The sequence below is a fragment of the Telopea speciosissima genome, chromosome 2, assembly GCF_018873765.1.
Source record: "Telopea speciosissima isolate NSW1024214 ecotype Mountain lineage chromosome 2, Tspe_v1, whole genome shotgun sequence".
In the NCBI taxonomy this organism is placed as follows: domain Eukaryota; kingdom Viridiplantae; phylum Streptophyta; class Magnoliopsida; order Proteales; family Proteaceae; genus Telopea; species Telopea speciosissima.
The window spans coordinates 47,386,862-47,413,194 of NC_057917.1; the positions used below are offsets into that span (position 1 = coordinate 47,386,862).

At 39.3% G+C, this 26,333-nt stretch overlaps 2 protein-coding genes across 3 annotated transcripts; one reads left to right on the plus strand and one right to left on the minus strand.

The window, feature by feature from the left end:
* Nucleotides 1-490: 490 nt before the first annotated feature.
* On the minus strand, nt 491-26,108 carry LOC122651937 (L-galactono-1,4-lactone dehydrogenase, mitochondrial). Its single transcript, XM_043845514.1, has 8 exons — nt 26,098-26,108; nt 19,060-19,063; nt 6,418-7,189; nt 3,139-3,389; nt 2,793-2,978; nt 1,813-2,233; nt 1,343-1,483; nt 491-745 (listed from the first exon to the last, which is right to left on the minus strand). The coding sequence occupies exons 3-8, from the start codon at nt 7,102-7,104 to the stop codon at nt 587-589; spliced, it is 1,845 nt and encodes a 614-aa protein (XP_043701449.1). The 5' UTR covers nt 7,105-7,189; nt 19,060-19,063; nt 26,098-26,108; the 3' UTR covers nt 491-586.
* LOC122651938 (ganglioside-induced differentiation-associated protein 2-like) lies at nt 8,894-10,650 on the plus strand. 2 transcript variants are annotated; one of them, XM_043845515.1, is made up of 3 exons: nt 8,894-9,198; nt 9,933-10,197; nt 10,339-10,650. In XM_043845515.1, the coding sequence occupies exons 1-3, from the start codon at nt 8,961-8,963 to the stop codon at nt 10,571-10,573; spliced, it is 738 nt and encodes a 245-aa protein (XP_043701450.1). In that variant the 5' UTR covers nt 8,894-8,960; the 3' UTR covers nt 10,574-10,650. The 2 variants fall into 2 exon arrangements, with proteins under 2 accessions (XP_043701450.1, XP_043701451.1); XM_043845516.1 differs by having other exon boundaries at nt 8,894-9,183.
* Nucleotides 26,109-26,333: the final 225 nt, after the last annotated feature.

Here is a 26,333-nt window from a genome sequence, read left to right on the forward strand (position 1 = left end):
AAACAATGGGAAAATTTTTTTTTTTTTTTTTGAAGAATGGAAAAGTCTTAGGAAATGAAGATAGATAGGTCCAGAGCATGGCAATGTACATACACAAGTTTCTATGTTTTTTTTTTTTTGGAAGAATGGGAGTCTTTTTTCTTTTTTTTTTTTGACTTCTTAAATAATTTAAATAAAGTTTCCTAAAAACAAGGGAAATTTTAATGTAAACTACTCAAGATTAATGAATGCTATTTTTTGGGAGAGAATGAGGGACAATTTTTTTGGGTTTATTGATATTGTTGAAGGTTATTTTTGGCATGAAAAGATTTGCCATGACTTTTGAGTTCCTACTTTTATAATATAGTATGATATGATATGATATATATATAAAGAGAGAGAGAGGAGGGGATTGAACAACGAGATTAGACCCCACCGCACCAACAAATTTTATTATGAGTAAGGATTGAACAACGAGATTACCCCATTTTTGGATCTTGATAGGGTGTTAAAAGTACAAAATGAATATAATTATGCCTCATTTTGAATCAAAAGGGGAAAAAATAATAACATCTCACTTCTTTTGGAGAAGTATTCCTCTGAAGTCTCAGCTGGATTGTGGTAACGGAAACAGCTTCTCTAACATGGCATTAGAAAAGATTTTGTTGGGGTCCAACTCCCTCCGAACTTTGTTGTACGTATCAACTGGAAAGCGCTTCTTTAATCTCGCTTGGAGGGCTGCAAGCTCTTCCTTATCCTTCGGAACCTGCACAAGTGGAAAAGAGGTTGTTTGCAGAAAAATAAAGGAGGTAAACATGTATACAAAATGGAGGACAATTCCCTCGATGTTCCCAGCCTGCTTTTTCTTATGGTTACTTATTCCTAAAAGATCCAGAACAGAGTTCAGTTAGGGTATACCCAGTGCCCGAGGCTCCCGCCACTGCGGGGTCTGGGGAGGGTCCCATAATGTACGCAGCTTTTCCCCTGTTTTCACAGAGAGGCAGTTTCCAGACTCAAACCCGTGACCACTTGGTCACAATGGAGCAACATAACCATTGCACCAGGTTCAGTACAGGAAATAAAAAGTCCTCTCTTCTTTCCCCACTCTCTTACCTTTGGCATGGGAAAATACTTTGTAACCTTGCCAGATTCTAATCCTAAAGCAGTTGAGTCCACAACATATCATAAGGTATATAGTTAGCTAGAATTCCAAGTTATCAAAACCATTGAAGTTCAAGCTATGGAAAGGGTCCTCCAGGTCCAGATGCCAATGTTTAGACCATACACTCCAAAAATGTATGGGCAACCATGAATTTGATACAACTCATTCAAATCAGAAAAATATGAAAGGTGTGAATCATACCTCAATCTTAGCCCAATGTTCATAAGCAGAATATTCATCCCATAACCGTGACTGAGTCAAGCGCCTGTAATGGAAGAACTCCTCCGTAATTTCTTTTCTCTGGCGGGCATCCATTGTAGGAAGGTACATGATTATTCCCACCTAATAACACAACCAGGTGTAGCTCAAGAACATCATTCAACTGTTTATTGGCAAGCTGGCAAAAGATGTGTTTTAAGTGTATTTAATATTCCTTTCATTGGGCCAGTAAGAATTAAAAAAATGCCTTCAGGTGGTAATGATTTTTATTCACTTAGCAAGAAGATGCAAGATAATTCAAATGACTCAAACCCATGCATACATTTAATATTTCCTCTAGCAGTCTAAAAATTGAGATAATAGACAGCAAATCGTTGTTTAACAATACAATAAGACAGCAAGAGGAAGCCCAATCATGATTAAATTTATAATCAAAGTGAATGACGCATTACCCATGAGTATATGTCTTCTTCCCCTGTGCTTGAAGCAGGACTCATAGGGCTCTTACTCCGTGCAGTCCACCTCTGCTCTATAGGAGCAGGTGCTGCTATCCCTTCCCTCTCAATGAGCTGCTTCAAATCTTCAATGTATTTAAGGTCTTTCATGCTTGGCTTAGGTAAGGTTCCTGCAGGGAAACAGGTCTCTGAGACCCATTGTTGGCCACCACAATCAAATCCCAGAATTTCATCACTCCAACCCACTCTGTAACCCTCGGACTTCTTCCAGAATTCAGCTTCGGCTTGATTGACCTTTATGACATGCTCTTTATTGAGTGGATCAAGTGCAAGAAGTTTATCCCTCAGTTCAGTGAATGAAAGCTCATTAATGCCTGGTTCATTACTTGGTGAAAATTGATCAGCTGTTCCTACAGCTCTGCATACAAATAGAATGACGATTAGAAAATTAAAATAGTCATAGTAGCAACATAAAAAGTAGTATATGAATAATCTAAATGTCAGGGGGAAACAATGGGAAAACAAAGAGCTAGAAATGTGAAAAACCTAACACTGCAAGCTGAATCTAGGCAAACAAGCCACCAGATTTAGATGGAATCACCAGAACCAGGGAACCATTGTCATCACGTTAACTACAACTTACAAACAAAATGGCTATACATAAAATATAATAACAATTATTCTAGAAAGGAAGAATATAAACTTGAAGGAACAAAGAGGAATGGTTACATTAATTTGTTTCAGCAATTCTGTTAACTATTCAATCCAACATTTAATGAGATCCTGGATCCACTTAGAGGTGATCTCTTTGAATGAAAAAGGAAAATAGATTGAATACATAGCACCAAAAAAAGAACCGTCAGACAGCTTTGGGCAACCAAAACATGCAATGGAAGGCTCTTCGAAACAACAATTGCAATAAGTTCATAACAATATTACATCTTTGCTATTTAATAAAGAATAAACAATGGCATTACGCATATTTCTTGAGTGACTCCTGGTAGAGTTCACGAACAGGCTGTAGTGCTTCACCCTTCCCATATTTAGGTTTGTACTTAGGTGGACCTTTCCACTTTGAAACAGGGTTGCAACTCACAACCACAACTGTATCTGTGTATGGAATCCACAAGTATTTCACATGCTTATTTTCAGCGAGCCTTTTCCTGCAAAATGATAGCAAACAATATGGTGGTTCATGAACCAAATACTTTTTTACAATATGACATGTGATTTAAAAGGATGCCACGGAAAACAACCAATTAATAGCTTGTGATCTGATGACAGAAAAATTAGATGTTATATATGGATGGAGAAACTAAGTACTTGTGATTTTTTCTAATCTCATTCATGTCAGAGACAAATGTGTGCTCCACGAGCTCGAGTCTCTCAACACATTGGATTGTGGCTTCAGCAATCACTCCAAGGCCCCCAAGACCACAACGAGCTAGATAAAACAGTTCCGGATCTTTTTCTTTTGAAATCTCTATTGTTCCCTTGGCGGGAGTAACCAGCTTCATGCTGATCACCTGCTCATCAATGGGAGGCAACCTTGCACCAGTACCATGTGCACCCACCTGAAAAAGTATTAGTGCAAAATAGAAAACTGAGATCCAAACTATGAAGGAGGTGTTTTGTATTAGAGTATTTAGCAGTCATCTGTTTGCCACATATTTTGCAACAAGATGGAAAAATTATTTGTTCATTATATAACAATAACCACCCGTGAACAGATTTCTTTTCCCATAATGATGCAACCCAAAGGTTCTATCCACTCATTTCAAAAAAATACATAATGGATAACCAAACAATTCTGATAAAGAACTACATTGTATTAGAATGACAGTGTTTGAAGCCAAATAAGAAGTAAGAAGCAAAATCCCCAAAAAAATAAGAGATCTGATACAGAACCAAGCTATTAGAAATATAAAGCTTTTAGAACAGGAAACTACATAATTCACAGCTCATAATTGATATTGCAATATTTAATATGTAAATAAAAAGTATATGGATGTAGATTTATAAGTGAAGCATTACCTCTAAAAATCATGAATGTAATGATTAGTGGGGAAAGGAAATGGTGCATATATTCACAGATGCCTACAGCAGCAAAGACCCCAGAATCAGGAGATTGCTTGTAACTGCATTAATGGATAAATGGCGAACATCCAGATGTGTTTCTTTTTTCTCCACTCAGAGCAATCAATAAAGGTATATGTAGTGTTTTTGGGTCCTCCAATTCAATTTCATTTTCCAAAATCAACAGAATCAAGAAGAATCACTTGAAACTGGTTTGAGTGCATAAAGAAATGAGGCAAATTAATGGGAAAAAAAATAAAAGAAAGAAGGGTCTTTGGAGAGAGCTTGTCAAAATTTAAATGAACCTCGTATGAAAGCCAGGATTCTTGGATAAAAAAAACTAAAAGTTTGAAAAAGAAAACCAAAATACTTCTGCTTGTACTCTTTGTATAAAATACCTCCTTAATAAGAAGATAAACAAAGGGTTAAAAAACCATATATAGCTCTCTAAAGATCTAAAAACTTCCCTAAAATTGAAGGAAAAAAAAACTATTGAAAAGTAGGTTTACTTAATGATGATTTCTTTATTAATTAGTTATTTATACGTAGAAATATCATCAATAAAACATATGATCACCTTCCTACACACAATTGTGAGTTAAAATTGCAAGAAAATACAAAACCCTAAAAACCCTAAAATCTGCCTAGACCTATCCAACCATCCAAACCTCACCAAATTACAACCGAACTCTCTCTTCACTGCCTTTAGCACTCGACCTTAAGCCCTAACCCAAATTCCAACTCTAAACCCTAAAACTCACCACTCATTTTCCCCAAAATCCTAATTTTATAAATTTTGAATTTCCATTCAAAACTTATTAAACTTACACTATTAGCTTCCTATAAACCTGCCTAGCTTTACCAAATAAAATCCAACCCCATTACCCTAACCCTAACCCTAACCCTAACCCTAACCCTAGAATTTGACCTAAACCAACAAATCTGTCCAATCGGCCAACAGGTCCTGGTTACTTGCCTCCTAGTAGATCCTTTGTCTATCTAGGACCACATTAAGAAGCTACTGCTGCTTCTCTTCCACTGTGAAGATTGCTTTGTGTCTGATCAAAGCTGGTGGGATTGGTATGATCCAATCGACACCTTGAGGTGTGAAGCCCGGGTGGTTCGTACAAGCTCTCTCTCAAGTTTTCTGTCCAAGCTAAAAATTTTATTCAAGTTTCTGCTGCAGCTGATTGTTCTCTGCCACTGCTAGTAAGTGTGACAGCATCCCCATCCCCTTACTTCTTCTCATCCTCTACAACCCAACCCTAACCTCCCCCTTTTAATTTTTACTGTTTTCCACACTTTAAACTCTGTTCAGACCTAATCCTCCATCAGAATCTCACTAAATTTAAACCACAACACCCCCTGCCTAGTCCCTACACTCGACCCATACCTCTGCCCCCATTCATCCAGCTAAACGCTAGATCCTCCATTACCATTCTAAACCCCAAAACCCTAACTTACAGCCCAGCCAATTCTAACCATCAAAACCCTACCCAGCCTAACCGAATCTCACTCTCACTCACCCTAACACTCGATCCAAGCCTTGGACCCACTCCTCCATTGCAAACCCTAGAATCCATCAATTTACCCTTTTCCAAAACCCAAAACCCTAACCTGCTGCCTAGCTAGTTTACACACTTTCGTTCATCAAACCATTTAAGGACCTTCACTGATAGACTCCCCCACACCTGCCTAGCATAACCAACACCTCAAACCCTTACCCTAATTTTGACCTAAAACCATTTTCTGCCCCAATCGGCTTACCAGTTCATATCAGATCCTTTTGTACTGTCTCCTAGTTGGTCTCTAACCAATCTAGGACTAGATTAACCACTCTCCTGTCATGTACACTGTAGTCTTTAGGTACCATAAATATGTCATGAACTGGATTTGGCATTCCCCTTACCATAGATAATTCCTACAAGTGGAGAACAGGAGAGATCACTCATGACCCACCACTAGAAATAGATCTAGAGGGTCTCTTCAAGGCAAAACATCGACTAGACTGAATGGTCATGCTATACTATGGCCATTACAAGTCAATAGACTAACAAACATATTTTTCTCCATGCCACCACCAATAATTAACCCCCCCCCCCCTCAAAAAAAATAATTGGCAAACATGTTGGGCTCAAATCTCTGAGATACAGGTGAACATGGTCAAGCAAGTGCCTAGGCAAAATGTGATCATTTTCCTTCACACTATAATCATATAACAATAATAAGTCTAACATAGGTTCATCATCAGCATATAAATCACCAAGTTAAAATATAAGATCCATCAAGGACTAAAGCATTGATGTATTAAACTGAAAATCCAAGATGGTGGCGTAGCTGGAGCACCAGAGTACCAAAATACATCAAAATATTTAGCAATTTGAAATCAGCACTCTTGTTAGAACCTCAAATTGCAATGGTTTGTCAACAGATGAGGAACCCAAAACGACGGTGTAAGCTACTATAAGTCAACCTACAACAAAGTAAGAGCATTTCAAATAGAAAGATTTAAGATTAAAAGGACACCTGAATGATCCCACCAATCTGTTGTTCCCTGATGGAAGCAAAATTCTGCAATGTAAGCCCATGCTCCTTGATCCCATCAACCAGTTGCTGAACTCTAATTCCAGCTTGAACCTTCACAGTCTTTTTCTCCTTATCAACGTCCAAAATCTTATCCATCAAAGCCAAACTCACCATTCCACCTCTCTGCAACCCAATACCATTGGGCGACAACCCAGAACCAACAGGACGAATCTTCTGCTTCTTCTCATTCGCATCCTTCACGATCTTCTCCAACTCTTCCATATTCTCTGGTTGCAGAAAAACCCTAGTTTGGACTTCATGGGTCCCGCTCCAATTTGAAACAGTGTGGAGATCTTCCGGCAACGGAGCATACCGAAAAATGGTAGCTTTCTTGTGCTTGGCATCTTCAGAGAATGGGAATGAGTAATAAGTGCCGATACCACAGCCGAGTAGAAGTGCGAAGTAGCCCAAGTATTTGCGGATTTCGGCATCCGAAAGAGAAGAAGAGGATGGAGAAGAGCAGAATGAACGAATGAAATTGGGATTAGGGTTTACGTTGAAAGGGTTTTGAGGAGCCGAAGTTAATGTTTTCAGGGCCTCAAAGTTAGGGAGCGAGGAGGGTTTCGAAGAACAATGTGGTTTGAGTAAGGTCTGGGCAGAACGCCTCAGATTGAATGCTCGAAACATTCTTCTGGGTTTCTATATTATGCTTGAGTTGGCGAGTTCTTCAAAGCAGAGGAGAAATGGTTCCTTTTTTGTATCACAAGCTGCTCTGGTTTTTTGTGGACCAATGGTCAAGTTAAGCCATTAACCCCATGTCTCTCCATTGTTCCCATCTTCATAATTACCACAACAAACATGGGTTACATAGACTATAGAGCCAAAATATCTACTCTAAGACCCACAACTGAGTCCGTTCTTGTAAGAGATTTCAAGACAAAAATCTGAATTCGATTCCCATATGTATTCGTTAGGGGTATTCGAATCCGTTTAGGGGTATCCCAATTTTTATTCGAATAATTCAAAGGAAAAAAATTAGGGGAAATTACTTGTTTAGCCACTATTAGATTTATGTTTACAAAACTAACCAATCATTGGTTTAATTAACAAAAGGGAGAATGTTACAGCATAGGCTGCGCCCAGGCACATGGGGTGCAGGGGCCAAGGGGGCAGGGTGGTCATTGCACGCCACCCCCATGTGCCTGGGCGCAGCCTACGTTGCAGCACAGAGAACAACGTCCCTTAACAAAATTCAACTGTTTTGAGTTTGGATTTACAAAACTAGTCAAAACAGTACCCATTGCTCATTGAAGAATTTTTTTTTTTTGATAGTTTTAGCCCTCCCTCCTCCTCCTCTTCATTGCCACCCACCAGTAATTTCTCGCGTCCTCCCGCCTCTGCCCCATCTTCTTCTCCCCATCCCCTTTCACATCTCATCTCTCTCTCGTCTTCTATTGCAACAGCAACCAACAAAGATTTCAGGGGTGGAGATGGATGGGATTGGGTAGGAGGTGATGGCAATGGGGCAGAGGAATCGATCTCTGATGGAGTGGGGCGGGGATGCGGGTGGGCTGGTACCAGGGACTTTGAGTATTGGAGGCCAACATGGTAGTGGGTTGGTTTAGCCATAGGTTAACGAAGTGGGTTTACTTATTAATTAAGGTAAATTACACGTCAACCTCTGGTTTTCAAACGAAACTCAAATCACCGCCTATATAAGACCCCAATATGACAAATTAGCCCCTATCGTTAGTTTTATGCTGTTAAGTGATGATGTCAACCAGTTAAATAAATTTAAATCTCTAAACTACCCTTGACATCCAAACATAAATTTTGAAGGGTAGTATTATAAATTTAATTATAATATTTTAGTACAAGGATAAAATAGTCCTTTCACACTAATAACTAACAGTAAACTAACATCGTTACATAGAGGGGAACGAATGAGTATTTTCAAAAATCAGGGGGTGGTTTGAGTTTCATTTGAAAATCAGGAGGTGACGTGTAACTTATCCAATTAATTATTTTGGAAAGCAGCGAAAGTATGCATAAATGTCCAAGACTCACAGATGGATCTGTAATTAGGCCTTACCTCAGGGGAGGTACTTGTAAAAATTTCCCTTGCTTTATCTCAGTTTATCGATTTGACTCTTATTCGGTTCAGGTTGCAAGGGATGCAAAATCAAAACTGAACCGATTAGTAATCAAATTCTCAATTTTGAAAACCAAAACGAAGTTTGATTATACGACATGTGATCGTTATCAATTACGCAGTTGGTTTTCGGTTCCTGATCGAACCAAAACTAATTATTCAGTTGAACGGTTAGAATGTTTGTTACAGTTTTAGCTATTTGCCAGCAAAGAACCGACTTATTTGAGATGAACCAGAAGAAGAATATATTTTCCTGTACTAAAGGTTTCGTTGTCGTTGTTTCCTGCAAAAAAGTGAACGAATTGTGCAGTCCATCCATGTAACAGCGTTGGCGAATCAGAGCTGACGCCTGATCGCTCGAAGCTTGAAACATTACAGAGAGTTTGAGAGGATGAGTATGAGGAGCTCATCGGAGGATTTCTCTGTGGTGGTTCTGGCTTCAGATCTGGGTGTCGACGCTCGACCCTTCTTATTATCATCTTCAGAGGAAAAAGAGAACTGGCATGACTTCTCTGCTTACCTTTCCGATGAAGACTTTTCTGACCTCGACGCCTTGCAGGTCTTCCGTGTCGAAGGCACTGATAACTGCGGCAATCGTATCTTCCGCATCGTCGGCAAGTACTTTCCAGGTCCCTCTCTCTCTGTGTCTCTGTATTTCTGATTTCTATTTTGGGGACCAAATGAAGAAAGGGTTTTAGTACCCATTTGGCCTAGTTGGTTTTTTAAACAGTATTTCTGCTGGATATTGTTTCCTTTTCCCCAACAACCAATCTCTTGAAAGCATTAAATGGGTATCCAAGCTTCCAATTATTTGTTCCCTAGTTTATACTAATATTTAGTGTTCAATGGATATAGGAGAGATTCAATGTGCTTACTTAGGTAAATTTTTTTTCTGTTCTTGTAGTTGTGAGTCCTCATGCTTCAAGTGAAACTCCTACTTTGTTTACCTTATTGATTGTAGACGGAAGAGAAGATGGATGCCATACTTGTCTGTTTTCCTATTAATTTTATTTGAATCGGAGCTTTTCAGCTAAATTTATGAAGAAAAAAAATATGGTATTGCAGAAAATATGTGTATAATGAAATACCCAGATGATTTTAATTTGTGGGAAACAGTTTCTGTGAGATAAAATTAGATTTTGTACAAAAATAAAGATAAAATTACTTTTCTATGTATCGAATTTTGTCAGCTAAATCTGCAGGGGAAAATTACTACTTTGGCAAAAATTTGGGGAAAATGAAACACACATGGAAAATTTTCATGTGATCGAACTTCGAACTTGTCACCGAACTTTTTTATAAAAAAAATTGGGAATAAATGAAACACCTAGATGAAATTACTTGCTTGTTTTAATATCTCCAGCTCCAGTTGTTAGTGGGGAGCGGGTCAAGAAGTATATCTTCCATAAGCTATCCATAGAGTTGCCAGAAGGGCCATTTTGTATTGTTTACATGCACAGCACCGTGCAGAAGGAGGATAACTCTCCTGGAATGACTGTCTTGAGGTGTATATATGAAGCTCTTCCTTCCAGCTACAAGGACAGGCTCCGTGTTGTGTACTTCTTGCATCCTGGTCTTCGGTCAAGGCTCATTTTAGCAACTCTTGGCAGATTCTTTTTAAGTGAAGGGTGAGTGCTGGCTTGATATATGGAGCAGTTAATAACCACAAAACCTACTTTGATGATTACAGTAGGTGGTGTATATCCATTACTTTTTTGGGGTATTAGATTACATTTTGGCTGAGCACATTCTCTGCTGTCTGTCTGTAGCTTATACTGGAAGATCAAGTACATTAGCCGCCTCCAATATCTTTGCGAGAATATAAAGAAAGGAGAGATTGAGATTCCTGAGTTCGTGAGAGATCATGATGATATTCTTGAGCATAGGCCACTTACAGATTATGGGATAGAGCCGGCTCTTCTCCATTTAACTGAGGTTCGACCGATGGGTTACTCGTTTGGGAGGTACGAAGGGAGATGGCAATCTCGAGAGTATGTGTCCTAGTGTCGTCTTTTTAGAGGCTAAAAATTGTACAAAAGGCTTAAATTATGAATGTTATAGCTGATAGAGTCCTATAATTATGCAATCCTTTTGTAACTTAATTTGATAGTAAAGATATGGCAGTGTCATATTTGCAAACCTGGAGAAAAAAAAAAAATTACAAATGTGATATACTTCTTTACTCCTTTATTTGGTAGACATTCAATTCAATCAACCTTCTTGTCTTGCCTTGCTTTTTACAGGTTGCTTGGACTTCTTGTGGCTAAACTCTCCCCCAACACCCCCCCCCACCCATTTTCTTTTTTGCTTTCTTGGTTCCTTTTTCAAAATTTGAATCGTGGGTGCTTCAAATGATGTTCGACATAAATCTATGCTATTCATTTTGCAGTTTCATGGTTCTACTCTAATTCTTTAGTAAATGCATAAGTTCTCTTTTCTGCAGCTGCTAACTAGTAATTTACTGAAAAAATATGTACAATTTATGGAATAGTGGAACTTTTCCCTTCATTGTTGGCTTTGTTATGTGGTTTATCCTGTAAAATTTGGTAAGAGTCCTTTTCCCACTACCATTCATCATAGTTTTCATGACCTTATTGTCATGTTTTATACTTTTATGGAATATGCTTATAGATTAAAATCTTGAAGGCTGTGTCTTTTGAAGGGAATATGTTTGTCATGAATTTCTCACTGAGGAACTTCTTGGTCTTTCTCACTAGGGTAACCATATGTATTTGGGAAAATTACTTGGACACCACCTGTATTTTGGCCATTTTGCTTACAATTATGAACGTTTCAAACAATTACTTGACATCCCCCGAAACTTGACAGTGTTAGTCCGCTGTTAGTGTTTAAATGGAAATATCTATTTTACCCTTATAATCATATCTATTGAAACTTGTTAAGTGTAAATTACACACTTGCCCTTTACATTGAAAAACCTTAAAAAACCCAAATCGGGGAGGTTGCAGTCGCCGGAGAAGAAGCTTGGCAGGTGGTGGGTTGACGGAGGCGCACCGGCTCCGTCTAACCACGTCTCCTCAGTTTGTTTCACACGCGGCACTCTTCTGGCCTTCACAATCCATGCCCTTCTTCCCCATGTTAGTCTAATTACTGCCAGCAAGAAACGGTTCTTCCTATTCTGTTCTTATGCATTCGTGTTCTCCGATCCAATCGACGGAACAGTAGTTCTTAATTTCGGCTTTAATTGAGGGGAAGCAGTGAGAAATTGAGGAAGCAATCGATCCACTGACAGAGCGATGCTGGGGTGGAAAGTGAGGTGAAATGTAAACAGTAACACCGTCACTGGCGAAGAATGGGTTATCTGGGTGTCGATTTTAGGAAATCAGAGGGAAATGGACTTTTGGGAGTGAGGACTAGAATGGGTTTTGGGTGAGTAGAATCCAGAGAAGTGGAATTTCTTTTGTGGTTTCAGAAACGAAAAGTGGATTATGGATTTCAAGAAGAAAGAAAGAAAGAAAGAAGAGTGTAATGGGGAAGAGGGACGATGGTTTCAGAGGCCTAAATGAAAGGAACAGAAGTAGGAGGTCACGGCTACTGGTTTCAAAATGAAGAGAATCGAAAGAGAAGGTGATTTAGAGAGAAAGAAGAAGATGGAGATGTAAGATGGGCAGTGCGCCTGCTACTTCTTCTTCTCCCGGCTCAGGGAAGCTCCGACATCATCGTCTCAGAACTATTTTCAATTTTTCAAAAAAAACATAGAACCTTCCATTCTTTCTTGCTTTCTTCTCTCCCTTTTCCCTTTTTTTGTTTCTCTCCTTTTCCCTCTCTTTTCCTAGAAATTCCGGTTGTGTTTCAAGGCGGTGTCGGCTCCATTTCGGGTGACGGTTCCAATGGTTTTCTCAACGAAGCTTTGCATCGGCCTTTCTGGCTTGACAGTGAAGCGGAGACGCAGGTCAGCGAAGCGCCATTTCGACCATTCGGGCTTAATCTTCTTCCTATTCTATTGGGTTTTTTTTTTTTTCCTTCTATTTTTTGGGTTGCAGGAAGAAGAAGAAAAAAGAGGAGTAAGTGTAAATCTATCATTTCACTACACCTCAAGGGTAGTTTAGGCATTTAAAAAATATTTAACTCATTGTAACGGTGACTGACTAACGGACATGGCTACTTGAAAGAAATGGTAAATTACAAGGGTGTTTAAGTAATTATCTGAAAAATGGATGTGAATAAGCAAAATGACCAAAGTACAAGGAGTGTCTAAGTAATTTTCCCTATATATTTCTATAACAGAAGTATTCTTTCAGTGTGAGCCTGATGTTATTGTAAATAGATGTTATTGTTTTATTTACAAAACTGGAATTTCATCAATCAAGCTTTTGAGTTAAGTGGGATGATAAGTGTTAACATAACTGAATTAGAGAATAGTTGCTTGAGGGATCAAAATGATCAAACAAGCCTTGTATTTATAATGGAGAAAGATTACAACCTAATGACCAAAATACCCATAGTATTGTTGACTTAACTAGGGATTACAAAAAATATAAAAAACAACTGTAAAATGACTAGAATACCCCCACGATATTCTGGTGTACATAATTCAATACTCCCTCTCAAGTTAGAGCAAATATGGCTGCCCAACTTAACTAAAATAAGATGGAACAGTTTTCTAGACAATCCGTTGGTGAAAATATTAGCAATCTGATCAGTAGACTTCACAAAGGAAACACAAATTAATCCGTCTTTCAATTTTTTTTGATGAAATGCCTGTCCACCTTAGCATGCTTTGTGCGATCATGTTGTACCGGGTTGTGTGCAATGTTAATTGTAGCATTGCTGTCACAGTACAACATCATAGGAAGGGGAATAGGAACACCAAGGTCTTGTAGCAAGCCTTTCAACCAAAGTAACTCACAAATGCCTTGTGCCATAGCACAAAACTCTGCTTCAGCACTAGAACGAGCCACCACATTCTGCTTCTTGCTACGCCAAGTGACAAGATTGCCACCGACAAAAGAACAATATCCAGAGATAGACTTGCGATCTGGAGAACCAGCCCAATCGGCATCGGTATAAGCCTCTATCCATAGGTTACCATGAGGAGACAGGAGAATGCTTTTTCCAGGGGTTGACTTCAAGTAATGAAGAATCCAAAGAACAGCCTCCATATGAGACGAATAGGGATCATGCATAAACTGACTCACAGTACTCACAGCAACAGCAATGTCAGGATGTGTGTGTGAGAGATAAATCAGTTTCCCCACAAGTCTTTGGTACTGGTCTTTATTAACAGGTTCACCCTCTGTTTCTTTGAGACAAACAGTAGCCTCCATAGGAATATCTGAAGGGTGACATCCTAACAAACCAGTTTCAGCCAACAAGTCTAAGACATACTTCCTTTGGGAGAGAAAGATGCCTTTGGAAGATCTGATAACTTCAATCCCAAGAAAGTACTGTAGCTTTCCTAGATCTTTAATCTCAATCTCCTGCCCAAGAAAGGTCTTCAACCGACTGATCTCATCACCATCATTGTCAGTGACCACAGTGCCATCCACATAGACTATAAGAACAGTGAGTTTTCCACCAACCCTCTTTATAAAGAGAGTGATCAGCATTACTCTGTTTATAGCCCATAGAAATCATAGCTTTGAGAAACCGCCAAACCATGCTCGAGGTGACTGCTTCAGCCCATAGAGTGCTTGCTTCAATTTGCACACTTTACCTTGATTACTATCACTAAAAAACCCTGGTGGAATATCCATGTACACTTTCTCACCATGTTCTCCATTGAGGAAGGCATTCTTCACATCTAGCTGTTGTAGATCCCATCCAAGATTGACTGCACAAGTTAGCAAAACTCGAACAGTATTCAGCTTTGCAACAAGAGCAAAGGTCTCCTGGTAATCAATCCCATATGTCTAAGTGAAGCCCTTTGCAACTAGACGTGCCTTATATCGATCCACAGTCCCATCAGCCTTTTGTTTGACCACAAACACCCATTTACAGTCCACTGGTTTTTTCCCTGGAGGAAGAGCTATAAGATCCCAAGTATTATTTTTTTTCAGTGCCCTCATTTCTTCCAACATTGCTACCTTCCACTTTCCATCTGTATAAGTTTTTTGCCAATTTTTAGGAATGAAAACAGAAGAAAGAGAGGATGCAAATGCACGAAAAGATGGAGAAAGAGAACTATAAGAAACAAAGCGAGAAATGGGATGCTGGGTGCAAATCCTAGTACCTTTGTGATGAGCAATAGGTAGGTCGGAAGAAGAAGTCTTACCAGGAGAAGATGGATCTATTGTTCGATGGCTGTCACTGAGAAGGGGGGTGAATCAGTGATTGAAATTCTTTTAATTTCTTCCCCACTGATACTGATAGTTACTGGCAGAAACTGAATACAACTCACAAGGTCGTTTACACACCCCAACCAGACTCAAAGGCTCTACCAAGTGTGTACACCCATCCTGCAGCCCACACACTTCAAATGCAAGAATGAACAAACACACAATTCCGCACGCACAACACAAGATATACATGCCAGTACAAAATAGCACCAACTACCTGAGAGCGCCCACTCCCAGTATTTAGCACCTACTAAATACAGTACAAAATCAATAGGGTTTTGGGCTTATAGCAATGCTCTACAAATAAACACAAACTAGAATAGGTCTATCAACAATTTTCACTTATTTCTAGCATACATCACTAACAAGGATGAAGCATAAATAAATAAAGAGTGATAAGAATGCTTAAAACCCTCACACAGGAGGCTTGAGCTTTACTGAGATCAGGTGGAGCCCACTGGAGGTTTCAACTCTGTCCTTTGTGGAGAGATTTGAGCTTTCAAGTAAGCTCTGCCAAGAGGGGACCACAACAGCTCTTTTCTTCTTGTCTTCTTCCTCTTCTTGTATTTTCTCAAAAACACAATCAACACTCCACTTTCTTCATGAACAAAGTTTCAATAGACATGTCCCAATCTTCAAAGAAGCATTTGAAATGAGCTTTTATGCATCTGAAACAACTTTCTATTCTTAAAAAACAAAGCTTGAGAGAGAGAGGAGTTCGTTCCAGTTTCTTTTGATTGTTCTGTTATTTTTTTTTAATGGAAAACCCTTTTTCCTCCCCTTTTTTTTCTCTCTGCTAACGATTCTGTTGTTGTACCCATCTGAAGAAGAAGAACCACTTCTCCTTAAACAACACAAGACATTGTAAAAGGACCAAAAACCCTTTTTAGATAGGCCAATCAAATTTTCATAAAAGGAACCTTCAAACTGAGCATAGATAAATGAACTTCTTGGAGAATTCAAAAAGGATTGCACAGCTTCCAAGATGCTTTTTGGAGAGCAAATCAAATGCTCAAAAAAAGAATCTAAGAACTTATAAACCCCTTTTTAAAAAACAGCCACTCATGACTTTCACGTGATATACCAACAACCCACCTTTTTGAAATCTCTTCAACTTCTTGTTAATTTCAGAAAACCCCCCTTGTTTCACCTATTTATGCCACTGTAGACATAACAATTAATTATTTACATTTAAACCCCTGAGACAAAAACAGAACCTACGTTGCTGGCCGAGAGCATGAATTGAGTTCCAAAATGTTTCAGATTTGCTTCTTTTCTGCGCACCCATACGAAAAAATTCATAACTCCCTCGTCTGACATCGGATTAATGAATCGTTTGAACCGATGGAAAGAGGACTCGACGAACTAACTTTTTCCAGATCAAAGCTCTTCCAAATTCTGCTACAGGACCCACTGAAAAAATCACTGAAAGTATCACAGCCGCAGTGACCTGTGAATTAGGACACAAGTATGAATCCATAAGCCACCAAACACCTCCAAACACTTTGTATCACTGCTGCCCATGCTTGCAATGCTCTGAACTGCTACCAAACAAAATTTCCTGAGCCATTGGACACTGCCATAGCCTCAAGACTAGCCATCTCATCACTGCTCTGCGCTTGGTTGCCAACAATGACAACCTATATGCAACAATCTCCCCCTTTGGAGTTGTTGGCAACCTTCTCATAAACTGTGTGCCTGAATCTACAATCATACACAACATATACTCAAACTCTCCCTGCTTGCAAAACCTGCATTTTCCTTGAGCCACTACTAAGGACAGGAATTCTCCCTATACAGTGATGAGGACTCTCTCTCCCCCTTTGACAACAAGTACAGAGGGATGTACAAGGACTCCCCCTGAGCCCATAATAGGAGCAAATCATCTATAATAACCATGCTCCCCCTTCCCCTTTGCACCTCAGTGCCTGGGAATAAGAACCACTCCCAACTTCTGTCTGAGGAACTCAAACTGCTCCTTGGGTAATGGTTTTGTGAAGCCAACTGTTCTGCTGTGGGGATAAACTCCAATCTTACTACTACTTCTGTGACCTTCTCTCTTAAAAAGTGATATCTGGTTGCAATGTGCTTTGTCCTAGAGTGCATGACTGGATTCTTTGAGATGTTGATAGCGCTTGTATTGTCACAATAAATCACCACAGGCCTATCAAGCTCAACACTCAAATTCTTCATCATCTGTTTCATCCATAACACCTGTGTACAACATGATGTGGTTGCTATATACTCAGCCTCTGCAGTAGAAAGGGAGACCGAATCTTGCTTCTTGCTATGTCAAGCCACTAAACTGCCACCCGAATAAAATGCACCACCACTGGTGTTTTTCCTGTCATCCACATCACCTACCCAGTCTGCATCTGAAAAAGCTGACAGTGTGAAGTTTTTGGTTTTGGGATACCACAGGCCATAGTCATTGGTACCTTTCAAGTACCTGAAGATTCTCTTCACAGCTGCTACATGAGTTTCTTTGGGCCCAGCTTGAAATCTTGCAACCATACACATGGCCTACAAAATATCAGGTCTACTAGCTGTCAAGTACAAGAGACTTCCAATCATTGATCTATAAGTAGTGTGATCAACTAATGGGGATGCATCATCTTTAGTCAACTTGCATCCAGTCATCATGGGTGTACTGACAGGTTTGTAGTCTTCCATGGTGAATCTTTTCAACATTTCTCTCACATACTTGGATTAACAGATAAAAATTCCTTATTTTAGTTGACTGATCTGCAACCCCAAAAAGAATGAGAGTTCACCCAACATAGACATTTCAAATTCTGCCTGCATCTTCTCTGCAAAGTCTCTACACATCTCATCCTTGTGGCCACAAAAAATGATGTCATCTACATACACAACTACCACAATCTGACTATCTACAGTTGATTTCACATACAAATTACTGTCCACCATGCCCTTTTTGAAACCCAAATGACATAAATAGGTGTCCAATCTAGCATACCAAGCTCTGGGAGCTTGTTTCAGCCCATATAAAGCCTTCCTCAATCTGCATACAAGTGTAGAATCTTCACTGAGTTGGAATCCATCCGGTTGCTCTATGTAAACTTCTTCATCCAATGTGCCATTCAAGAAAGTAGACTTAACATCCATTTGATAAACCTTGAAGCCTTTGTGAACTGCTAGTGCTAGAAACAATCTGATTGCCTCAAGTCTTGCCACTGGAGCAAAAGTATCCTCAAAATCAATACCTTCTACTTGAGCATATCCCTTGCATACAAGTCTAGCCTTGTTTCTTACAACTTGACCATCTTCATTGAGTTTGTTTCTGAAGACCCATTTTGTGCCAATTACATTTTTGTCAACTGGCCTAGGAACCAAGTCCCATGTGTGATTTCTTTCAATCTGGTCAAGCTCTTCATTCATGGCTTTCATCCAGCTCTCATCTCTACTTGCCTCGTCAATAGTTTTTGGCTCAACTTGTGAGAGAAGAGAGTAGGTGTTGGAGTACACTCTTCTAGTTTGCCTACCTGCACTCCTGGTTTTCATCCCTGCACTTGGATCACCTATAATTTGATTTTCTGGATGATTCTTAACAGTCCTGCTTTGCCTTTCCTGCTCATTTGCCTCAGTGTCAGGCTTGTCAGGTTCATGCCCATTTCATCTCTTCCTTCTTGCCTATCCTCACCTGCTTCACTCACCTCAGTCAGGTCTTCAACTTCAATAGGATCAACTCCTGAGCTAGTAGAGAAATTTATTTTCTCATCAACCTTGACATCTACACTTTCCACAATTTTGCCAAGTCTTTTGTTGTAGCATCTGTAGGTTTTACTTGTGGTGGAGTAGTCTAAAAAGATGCCCTCATCAGCTCTATCATCAAACTTCCCCAAATCTTGATTTATATTTTTTATGTAGCACTTGCTACCAAAGACTTTGAAATGTCTTGCTGTAGCTTTCTTGCCAAACCAAATCTCATAGGGAGTTTTGTTCTCATGAGCTCTTAACATACATCTATTGTGAATATATACTGCAGTGTGAACTGCTTCTCTCCAAAATTTGTTACCCATGTCATTTTCAATCAACATGGTCCTGGCCATCTCTTGAATAGTCCTGTTCTTCCTTTCTGCAACACCATTTTGTTGAGGTGTTCTTGCAGCTGAGGTCTGTCTTCTGATGCCATTTTCATAACAATATTCTTTGAAGTTTTTCCAGGTGTACTCACCTCCTCTATTAGATCTCAGACATTTAATCACTTTTCCTATTTGTTTCTCAACTTGCTTTCTGAAGACTTTGAATACTTCTAGTGCTTCTGATTTGTGCTTCAAGAAATATGCCCATGTCATCCTGGAGTGGTCATCAATAAATAAGATAAAATATCTCTGTCCTGTGATGCTCTGTGTCCTCATAGGACCACATATATCAGTGTGTACCAACTCCAATGGTTGACTGGTGTGGTACTCTTTTGACTTGAAAGATGTTTTAGTTTTTTTCCCTTTCTGACAAGAATCACAAATATGGTTTGATGGTTTTTTCAAAATAGGTATATCTCTAACAGCCTTCTTTGAAGAAATTTTTCCAAGACTGTTAAACCCAATATGTCCAAGCCTCCTGTGCCATAACCATGACTCTTCCTCCATGCTTACCATACAAGTGTCTTTAACTGTCTCTGTCAAGGTGTAGAGATTCCCTAAAGTTCTCTTTCCTGTTGTCATCAACTTCCCTGTGTTTGTTCTTCTAATTTCATAACCCTGGCTATTAAACACCACTTCATGTCCCCTATCATAGATTTGACTGATACTGAGTAAGTTGTGTTTAAGCCCTTCCACATACAACACATCTTGGGATTGCACCTTCCCATTGTTGAGACTAATGGTACCCTTTCCAACTATTTTGGCACCATCATTGTTCCCAAACTTCACTGACCCACCTGCATAGGTTTCTAACTTCTCAAACCCCTTCTTGTCTCCTGTCATGTGACTTGAGCAGCCACTATCAAGAATCCATGGTGTTGAGCTTTGAAAGCTGTTTGTACAACCATAGAACTGTTGCCCTTTTCTGCACTGCTCTTTTGAACCCAAACTCTGTTTCTTGATTGAGGTTTCTGTAGTTGCTTCTCTCTAGGAATCTGTTTCTTAGGCTTGATTGCTTTAACACTTCTGACATTACCTTGTCTATCTCTGTTGTATGGTCTCTGTGAAGGAAATACAATTCTGCAGTCGCTGACAATATGTCCATAATTGCTACATCTGTAGCACTCAACCATCACATCCATCAAGGGTGCAAAAGGATTCCTGTCAACAAAGTTTGGTGGACCAAGATTGAATTTGCAATCTGAAATTTTGTGTCCAAAAGTATTACACTTGAAACAATGACCTTGAAAGAACTGTCTTTGTCTCATTGGCTCTCTTTGCCATTTGTACTGAGCCCTGTGATCAACAACATTTCTAGCTTTTTATTGAGAAAGATAGTAATAACCAAAGTTCTCTACTCTCCTGCCTGGCCATGCCATTTGTTGTTGTCTAGCATGGTTAGTCTTATGGGGTGGAGTTTGGTTTTTCTCAACTCTCTTATCCTTTACAGTACTAGGATTCTGTGATGTGCCTTTTCCTTTTCCCTTGGCACTCTTTGATGATTCTCCTACAAATCCAAGACCGAATTTGTTGTGAGTTGATCTTTGAGAACTAAGGATCTCATCAAGCTTCTTACTACTAGGATGCACTTGTGAAGATGTTTCTATGTCATGTATACTTGAGTCATTCTCAAACTCAGCTACCTTTGCCTTGAGAGCATCAATCTCCTTCTGAAAATCAGAATATTCAGCTAGGATATTGGACTCTTCTTCCAATTTAGTCTTAAGAGATAGATTTTCTGATTCAAATTTTGTGCATTTTGTAATTTTCTGTGACAACTCCTCTTCAAGATCTTCTAAAATTTTTCTTGATTCATCTGCTTACTTTTTCAACTGAAGAACTAATTGTTATTGTTCCTTAAGATTTTGTGAAACTTGTTTAACCTTCTTTCTTTCTTTCTTGAGCTCTTTGAGAGCAGATCTCAACTCAGCTTCAAAATCCACTTCTCCTTCTTCTTCATCTTTTGAGGTTATACTTGTTCTAAGTGAATCATTCCCTTTTTCTTTAAACACCATGAACATGGCATGATCATCTACATCATCTGAATCATTTTCAGATTCTTCCTCGGATGTGTCACTGTTTTTCTTGGAGGTAAAGCTTCTTTTCTTGGGCTTGAATTTCTTGCTTTTATGGGAAACATATTTTTTCTTTCCTCTGACTTTGGTCCATTTATCTTCCTCATCATCATCACTTTCTATTTTGTCCTTGTGAGGACATTTGGATGCAAAGTGTCCAACTTTACCACAGTTGAAGCACTTAAATGGAAGTTTGTTTTTATACTTCCCTGTCCCCTTTTTCAATTTTCAGGTGAAGTGGGCTATGACCTCATCATCATCACTGTCTTCCTCTTCTTCACTCTCAGATTGCTCCTTCAGCTTTAATTTTTTCATTGTCTTGAATGCTGCCTGTTTGTCAATTGACTTGCCCTTTTCTGTTCTCATCTCATAAGTCTTGAGTGTGCCATGTACTTCATCAAGTGTAATTGTATCCAAGTCTTTGGCTTCTTCAATAGCTGAGACTTTGGAATCATATCTAGGCAATACAGATCTAAGAATCTTTTGACATACCACAGAGTTGTCAAGAGTTTCTCCAACTCCCCTGATGGAGTTCACAACTTCATTAACTCTGACCATGTAGCTGTCAATGTCTTCTTCTTCAGTCATCTTAAGACTCTCAAATTGTGCTCTAAAAATCTGCAGTTTAGCTTTCTTAATTTTGGCATCTCCTTCATAGATGCTTTTCAAGCTATCCCAGACCTCTTTTGCTGTATTGCAATCCATCACTTTAGCCATGACATCTTTACTCAACCCTGACATGATAGTATTCAGTACTCTGAGATTGTTTCCATAGGCTTTCTTGGCCTCATTATCTGTAAGTGGAGTGGTTGGTTATGTATATCCATTAACTACTGACTGTCATACATCATACCCAAGGGACCCTACATATATCTGCATTCTTTTCTTCCAGAAGATATATTTAGTACCATAAAAAATAAGAACTCTCCCTGAGTCTTTTGAACTCCCTTCACATGTAGCCATGTTGACCCTGATCACTCAGATGTCGATGAGACTGTGATTGAGTCCAAGCTCTGATACCAATTGTTGTTCGATGGATGTCACTGAGAGGGGAATGAATTAGTGATTGTTTTAATTTCTTCCCCACTGATACAGATAGTTACTGGTAGAAACTGAATACAACTCACAAGGTCGTGTACACACCCCAGCCAAACTCAAAGGCTTTACCAAGTGTATACACCCATCCTGCAACCCATACACTTCAAATGCAAGAATGAACAAGCACACAATTCCACACGCACAACACAAGATATACGTGGTTCAGCAAGTTGCCTACATCCACGGAGCAATGCCACTATGGGCTTCGTATTTGCTCAATACTCAACTTTTGCTGCACCTACAGTTGGGAGCACCCACACCCAATTTTTCTCAGCATAGAACTGAGAGGGCAAATAATGCCAGTACAAAATAGCACCCACTACCGGAGAGCGCCCACTCCCAGTATTTAGCATCCACTAAATACAGTACAAAATCAATAGGGTTTTGGGCTTATAGCAATGCCCTACAAATAAACACAAACTAGAATAGGTCTATCAACAATTTTCACCTATTTCTAGCATACATCACTGACAGGGATAAAGCATAAATAAATAAAGAGTGATAAGAATGCTTACAACCCTCACACAGGAGGCTTGAGCTTTACTGAGATCAACTGGAGCCCACTGGAAGTATCAACTTTGTCATTTGTTGAGAGATTTGAGCTTTCAAGTAAGCTCTACCAAGAGGAGACCACAACAACTCCTTTCTTCTTGTCTTCTTCCTCTTCTTGTATTTCTCAAAAACACAATCAACACTCCACTTTCTTCATGAACAAAGCTTCAATAGACAAGTCCCAATCTTCAAAGAAGCATTTAAAATGAGTTTTTATGCATCTGAAACAGTTTTCTATTCTTCAAAAACAAAGCTTGAGAGAGAGAGGAGTTCGTTCCAGTTTCTTTTGATTGCTCTATTATTTTTTTTTAATGGAAAACCCTTTTTCCTCCCCTTTTTTTTTATTTCTCTGCTAACGATTCTGTTGCTGTACCCATCTGAAGAAAAAGAACCACTTCTCCTTAAACAACAAAAGACATTGTAAAAGGACCAAAAACCCTTGTTAGATAGGCCAATCAAATTTCCATAAAAGGAATCTTCAAACTGAGCATAGATAAATGAACTTCTTGGAGAATTCAAAAAGGATTGCATGGCTTCCAGGATGCTTTTTGGAGAGCAAATCAAATGCTCAAAAAAGGAATCTAAGAACTTATAAACCCCTTTTTAAAAAACAGCCACTCAACATGATACACCAACGACCCACCTTTTTTAAATCTTTTCAATTTCTTGATAATTTTAGAAAACCCCCCTTGTTTCATCTATTTATGTAGGCATAACAATTAATTATTTGCATTTAAACCCCTGAGACAAAAACTTAACCTACGTTGCTGGCCGAGAGCATGAATTGAGTTCCAAAATGTTTCAGATTTGCTTTTTTTCTGCGTACCCATACGAAAAAATTCATAACTCCCTCGTCTGACATCGGATTAACGAACCGTTTGAACCGATGGAAAGAGAACTCCACAAACTAACTTTTTCTAGTTCAAAGCTCTTCCAAATTTTGTTGCGGGACCCACTGAAAAAAATCATTGAAAGTACCACAGCCGCAGTGATCTGTGAATTAGGACACAAGTATGAATCCATAAGCCACCAAACACCTCCAAACACTTTGTATCACTGCTGCCCATGCTTGCAATGCTCTGAACTGCTACTAAACAAAATTTCCTGAGCCACTGGACACTGCCATAGCCTCAAGACTGGTCATCTCATCACTGCTCTGCGCTTGGTTGCCAACAATGACAACCTATATGCAACAGGATCTGGATCCTGAGTCGGCAACTAAATGGGTATTGGTGCTACAGTGGATTGAAGCTGCTCTCTTTTGGAACATCCCTTTTTGTAGGTGAGAATGTTAGAGTTGTCAATTCTCTTCTGAAATTCACTGATGGTTCTCTGGATTGGAGTCAGCTCCCCCTGACTAGGAACATTACCACCATTATTTCCTACGAGCTCCCCCTGTAAAGGATTCCCTTTGGATGAAGGGGCAGCAGTCAATGGAGATGGGGTAGCAGCCAATGGAGATGGGGGAGCCACACACTTACACATTAATTTTTTATTATCACTTAATATGTATGGTTGTTATGATATGCTATTCATTTGTGGTTTTCTTTCTACACACACATCCACACACTTACACATGTAAATAACCATACTCATACATGCAATTGCACTAATCAATATCGAGTATTTAGTATTGGGTTTTGATCAATTCTTGCTCTATTATATATATGTTGTGTTTACGTTCTATTCCATGGACCTGCATTTAGCCCTGATGAAGGGAAGAGAAGGGTTATACATCTCGGTTGCAGAGAAGAGATTAACACAGTTCAGTTAAGGGCTGAAACAACTAGTAGATGTTTAGGATATATATCGGTCCATCGGTTTTGCACTACGCTGCTTGGTTTACAATGAGTGTTTTTCTATTTTGTTTGTACTTTCTTGGTGGGTAAGGTAGGATTCAAAACCCTTGGCATCAGCTTTTCAACCTGCACCACTCAAGGACTAAAGACTTGGGTTCCAATACATTATCTTGTTTATTTATAAAACGATTTTCTTTGAACTCGTGGAAAGTAGAAACACACAAATGATTGGAGCCTCAAAGCCAATGAGAGACAGAGAGAGAGAAGAATTCACTCTTGTACTGTATCAAATGTAAAGTATCCACTTTGCAGAAACACTGCGGGTTTTGCTTGTTTCTATTTGAAGGCTTCAACACCATCGTTGCCCATAATTATGGGATTCAATGCCTTCCTAATAAGCCTTTGGTTTTTATGGTGCAAGACACAACATAATCTTTTTCTCTCTCTCTCTCGCTCTCTCTCTGTTGTTAATATAGTGAAAAGTAGAATGCAACTTCCCTAAGAAGTACTCTTTGGTGAGGAGGCTAACCCGACAATCTGCCATAACCTTCAAATTCAGCGAAGAGGAGGTTTCATCGAAAAAGATCCTGTGCATCCGGGCAGTCGGGCTGCATGTGCAGTGCCAGGCTGAAGGCGGCGCACTTTGACCGCCTTACCCCTGCTCGGGCAAAACTCTTGGGCAGGGGTAAGGTGGTCAAAATGCGCCACCTTGAGCCTAACGCTGAACATGCAGCCCGGCTGCCCGGATGCACAAGATCCGAGTCGGACGTTTCATACTTGCGTTTATCTCCATTTCTAAACATGAATAACCAATGTTGCATCGGAATAAAGAGCCTGAACTGTACATGTCATCCATTTTCGAAGGACATAAATAATGGAATTTGGCTATCTCTGAGCCTATTCAAGGCAGTCATGCCAACTTCACAGTTGCCCACTTGATCATGTGTATCCTCATCTCTATTACAACCAGACTGTTCATTGAATGTGTCAGCACTAGGGTGAAACTAATAACAGTGATTCCCATTGCATCTCTTATTTTTAATTTACTATTTTATCCTAAACAAAAGGGCAAAATTGGAATAAGATTTAGATTAACATTGAGCAAACAGATTACGTTTCAGTTAAGTTTCTGTTATATTATTTTTTAACAATAAATAATCAGAAGTAAATGTGATTTGTTGAGCTTCAGCCACGTACATGTAGCTGTAGGAGGAACATTCCTGCTATTTTTTTTTTTTGATGAAAACAGTCTTGCTATGCTATGGCCATAGCAGCGAAATTTTATCCATACATGAGGCTACCCTGGTCTTCTAGCCTAGTTGACCATATATCACGCCATCAACATTGCTTTGTCTGTCATGCAAAATTGATGTGGCCTATATTGCCACTTAGCAGTAATTACTTTTATCTATTATGATTGGGAGTTACTCAATAACTGCTCTTAGTAGTTACGAGTCGGAGACTCGGAATGGTAACCATGGTTCTAAGTATCGGTATCATATCGGGCGATACGTACTAGTTTTTGCTAGTCACTGATATCGACATTGTACCAATAGCGTATCGATAGCACGGTACAGACAAGGGGTAAAATGATCCAAAAACTCATTTTTTAAAGGAAATCAAGGGGTAGTTTTGTCCAATACAACCGATCTAGGCCGATACCATATCGGTATCATATCAGTTTTTTTGTGTTGCCAATACCCATTCTGATACCGTGCACTAAAACCATGATCGTAATGCTCATTTGAACTTGGACGTTGCATTGACAATTGTATATGATGCTCATGAGGATTGTGCAATTGTTACATGGCTACCTTGGTCTTCTAGCCTAGCAAACC

Excerpts from the sequence above, each read along its gene's own strand:
- LOC122651937 (XM_043845514.1), bottom strand. The coding sequence starts at position 7,104 with ATGTTTCGAGCATTCAATCTGAGGCGTTCTGCCCAGACCTTACTCAAA. Across the intron at positions 3,390-6,417 it reads AGATTGGTGGGATCATTCAG|GTGGGTGCACATGGTACTGG; the intron begins GTGTCCTTTTAA and ends ATACTTTTTCAG. Across the intron at positions 746-1,342 it reads AACATTGGGCTAAGATTGAG|GTTCCGAAGGATAAGGAAGA; the intron begins GTATGATTCACA and ends CCACTTGTGCAG.
- LOC122651938 (XM_043845515.1), top strand. The coding sequence starts at position 8,961 with ATGAGTATGAGGAGCTCATCGGAGGATTTCTCTGTGGTGGTTCTGGCT. Across the intron at positions 9,199-9,932 it reads CGTCGGCAAGTACTTTCCAG|CTCCAGTTGTTAGTGGGGAG; the intron begins GTCCCTCTCTCT and ends TAATATCTCCAG. Across the intron at positions 10,198-10,338 it reads AGATTCTTTTTAAGTGAAGG|CTTATACTGGAAGATCAAGT; the intron begins GTGAGTGCTGGC and ends GTCTGTCTGTAG.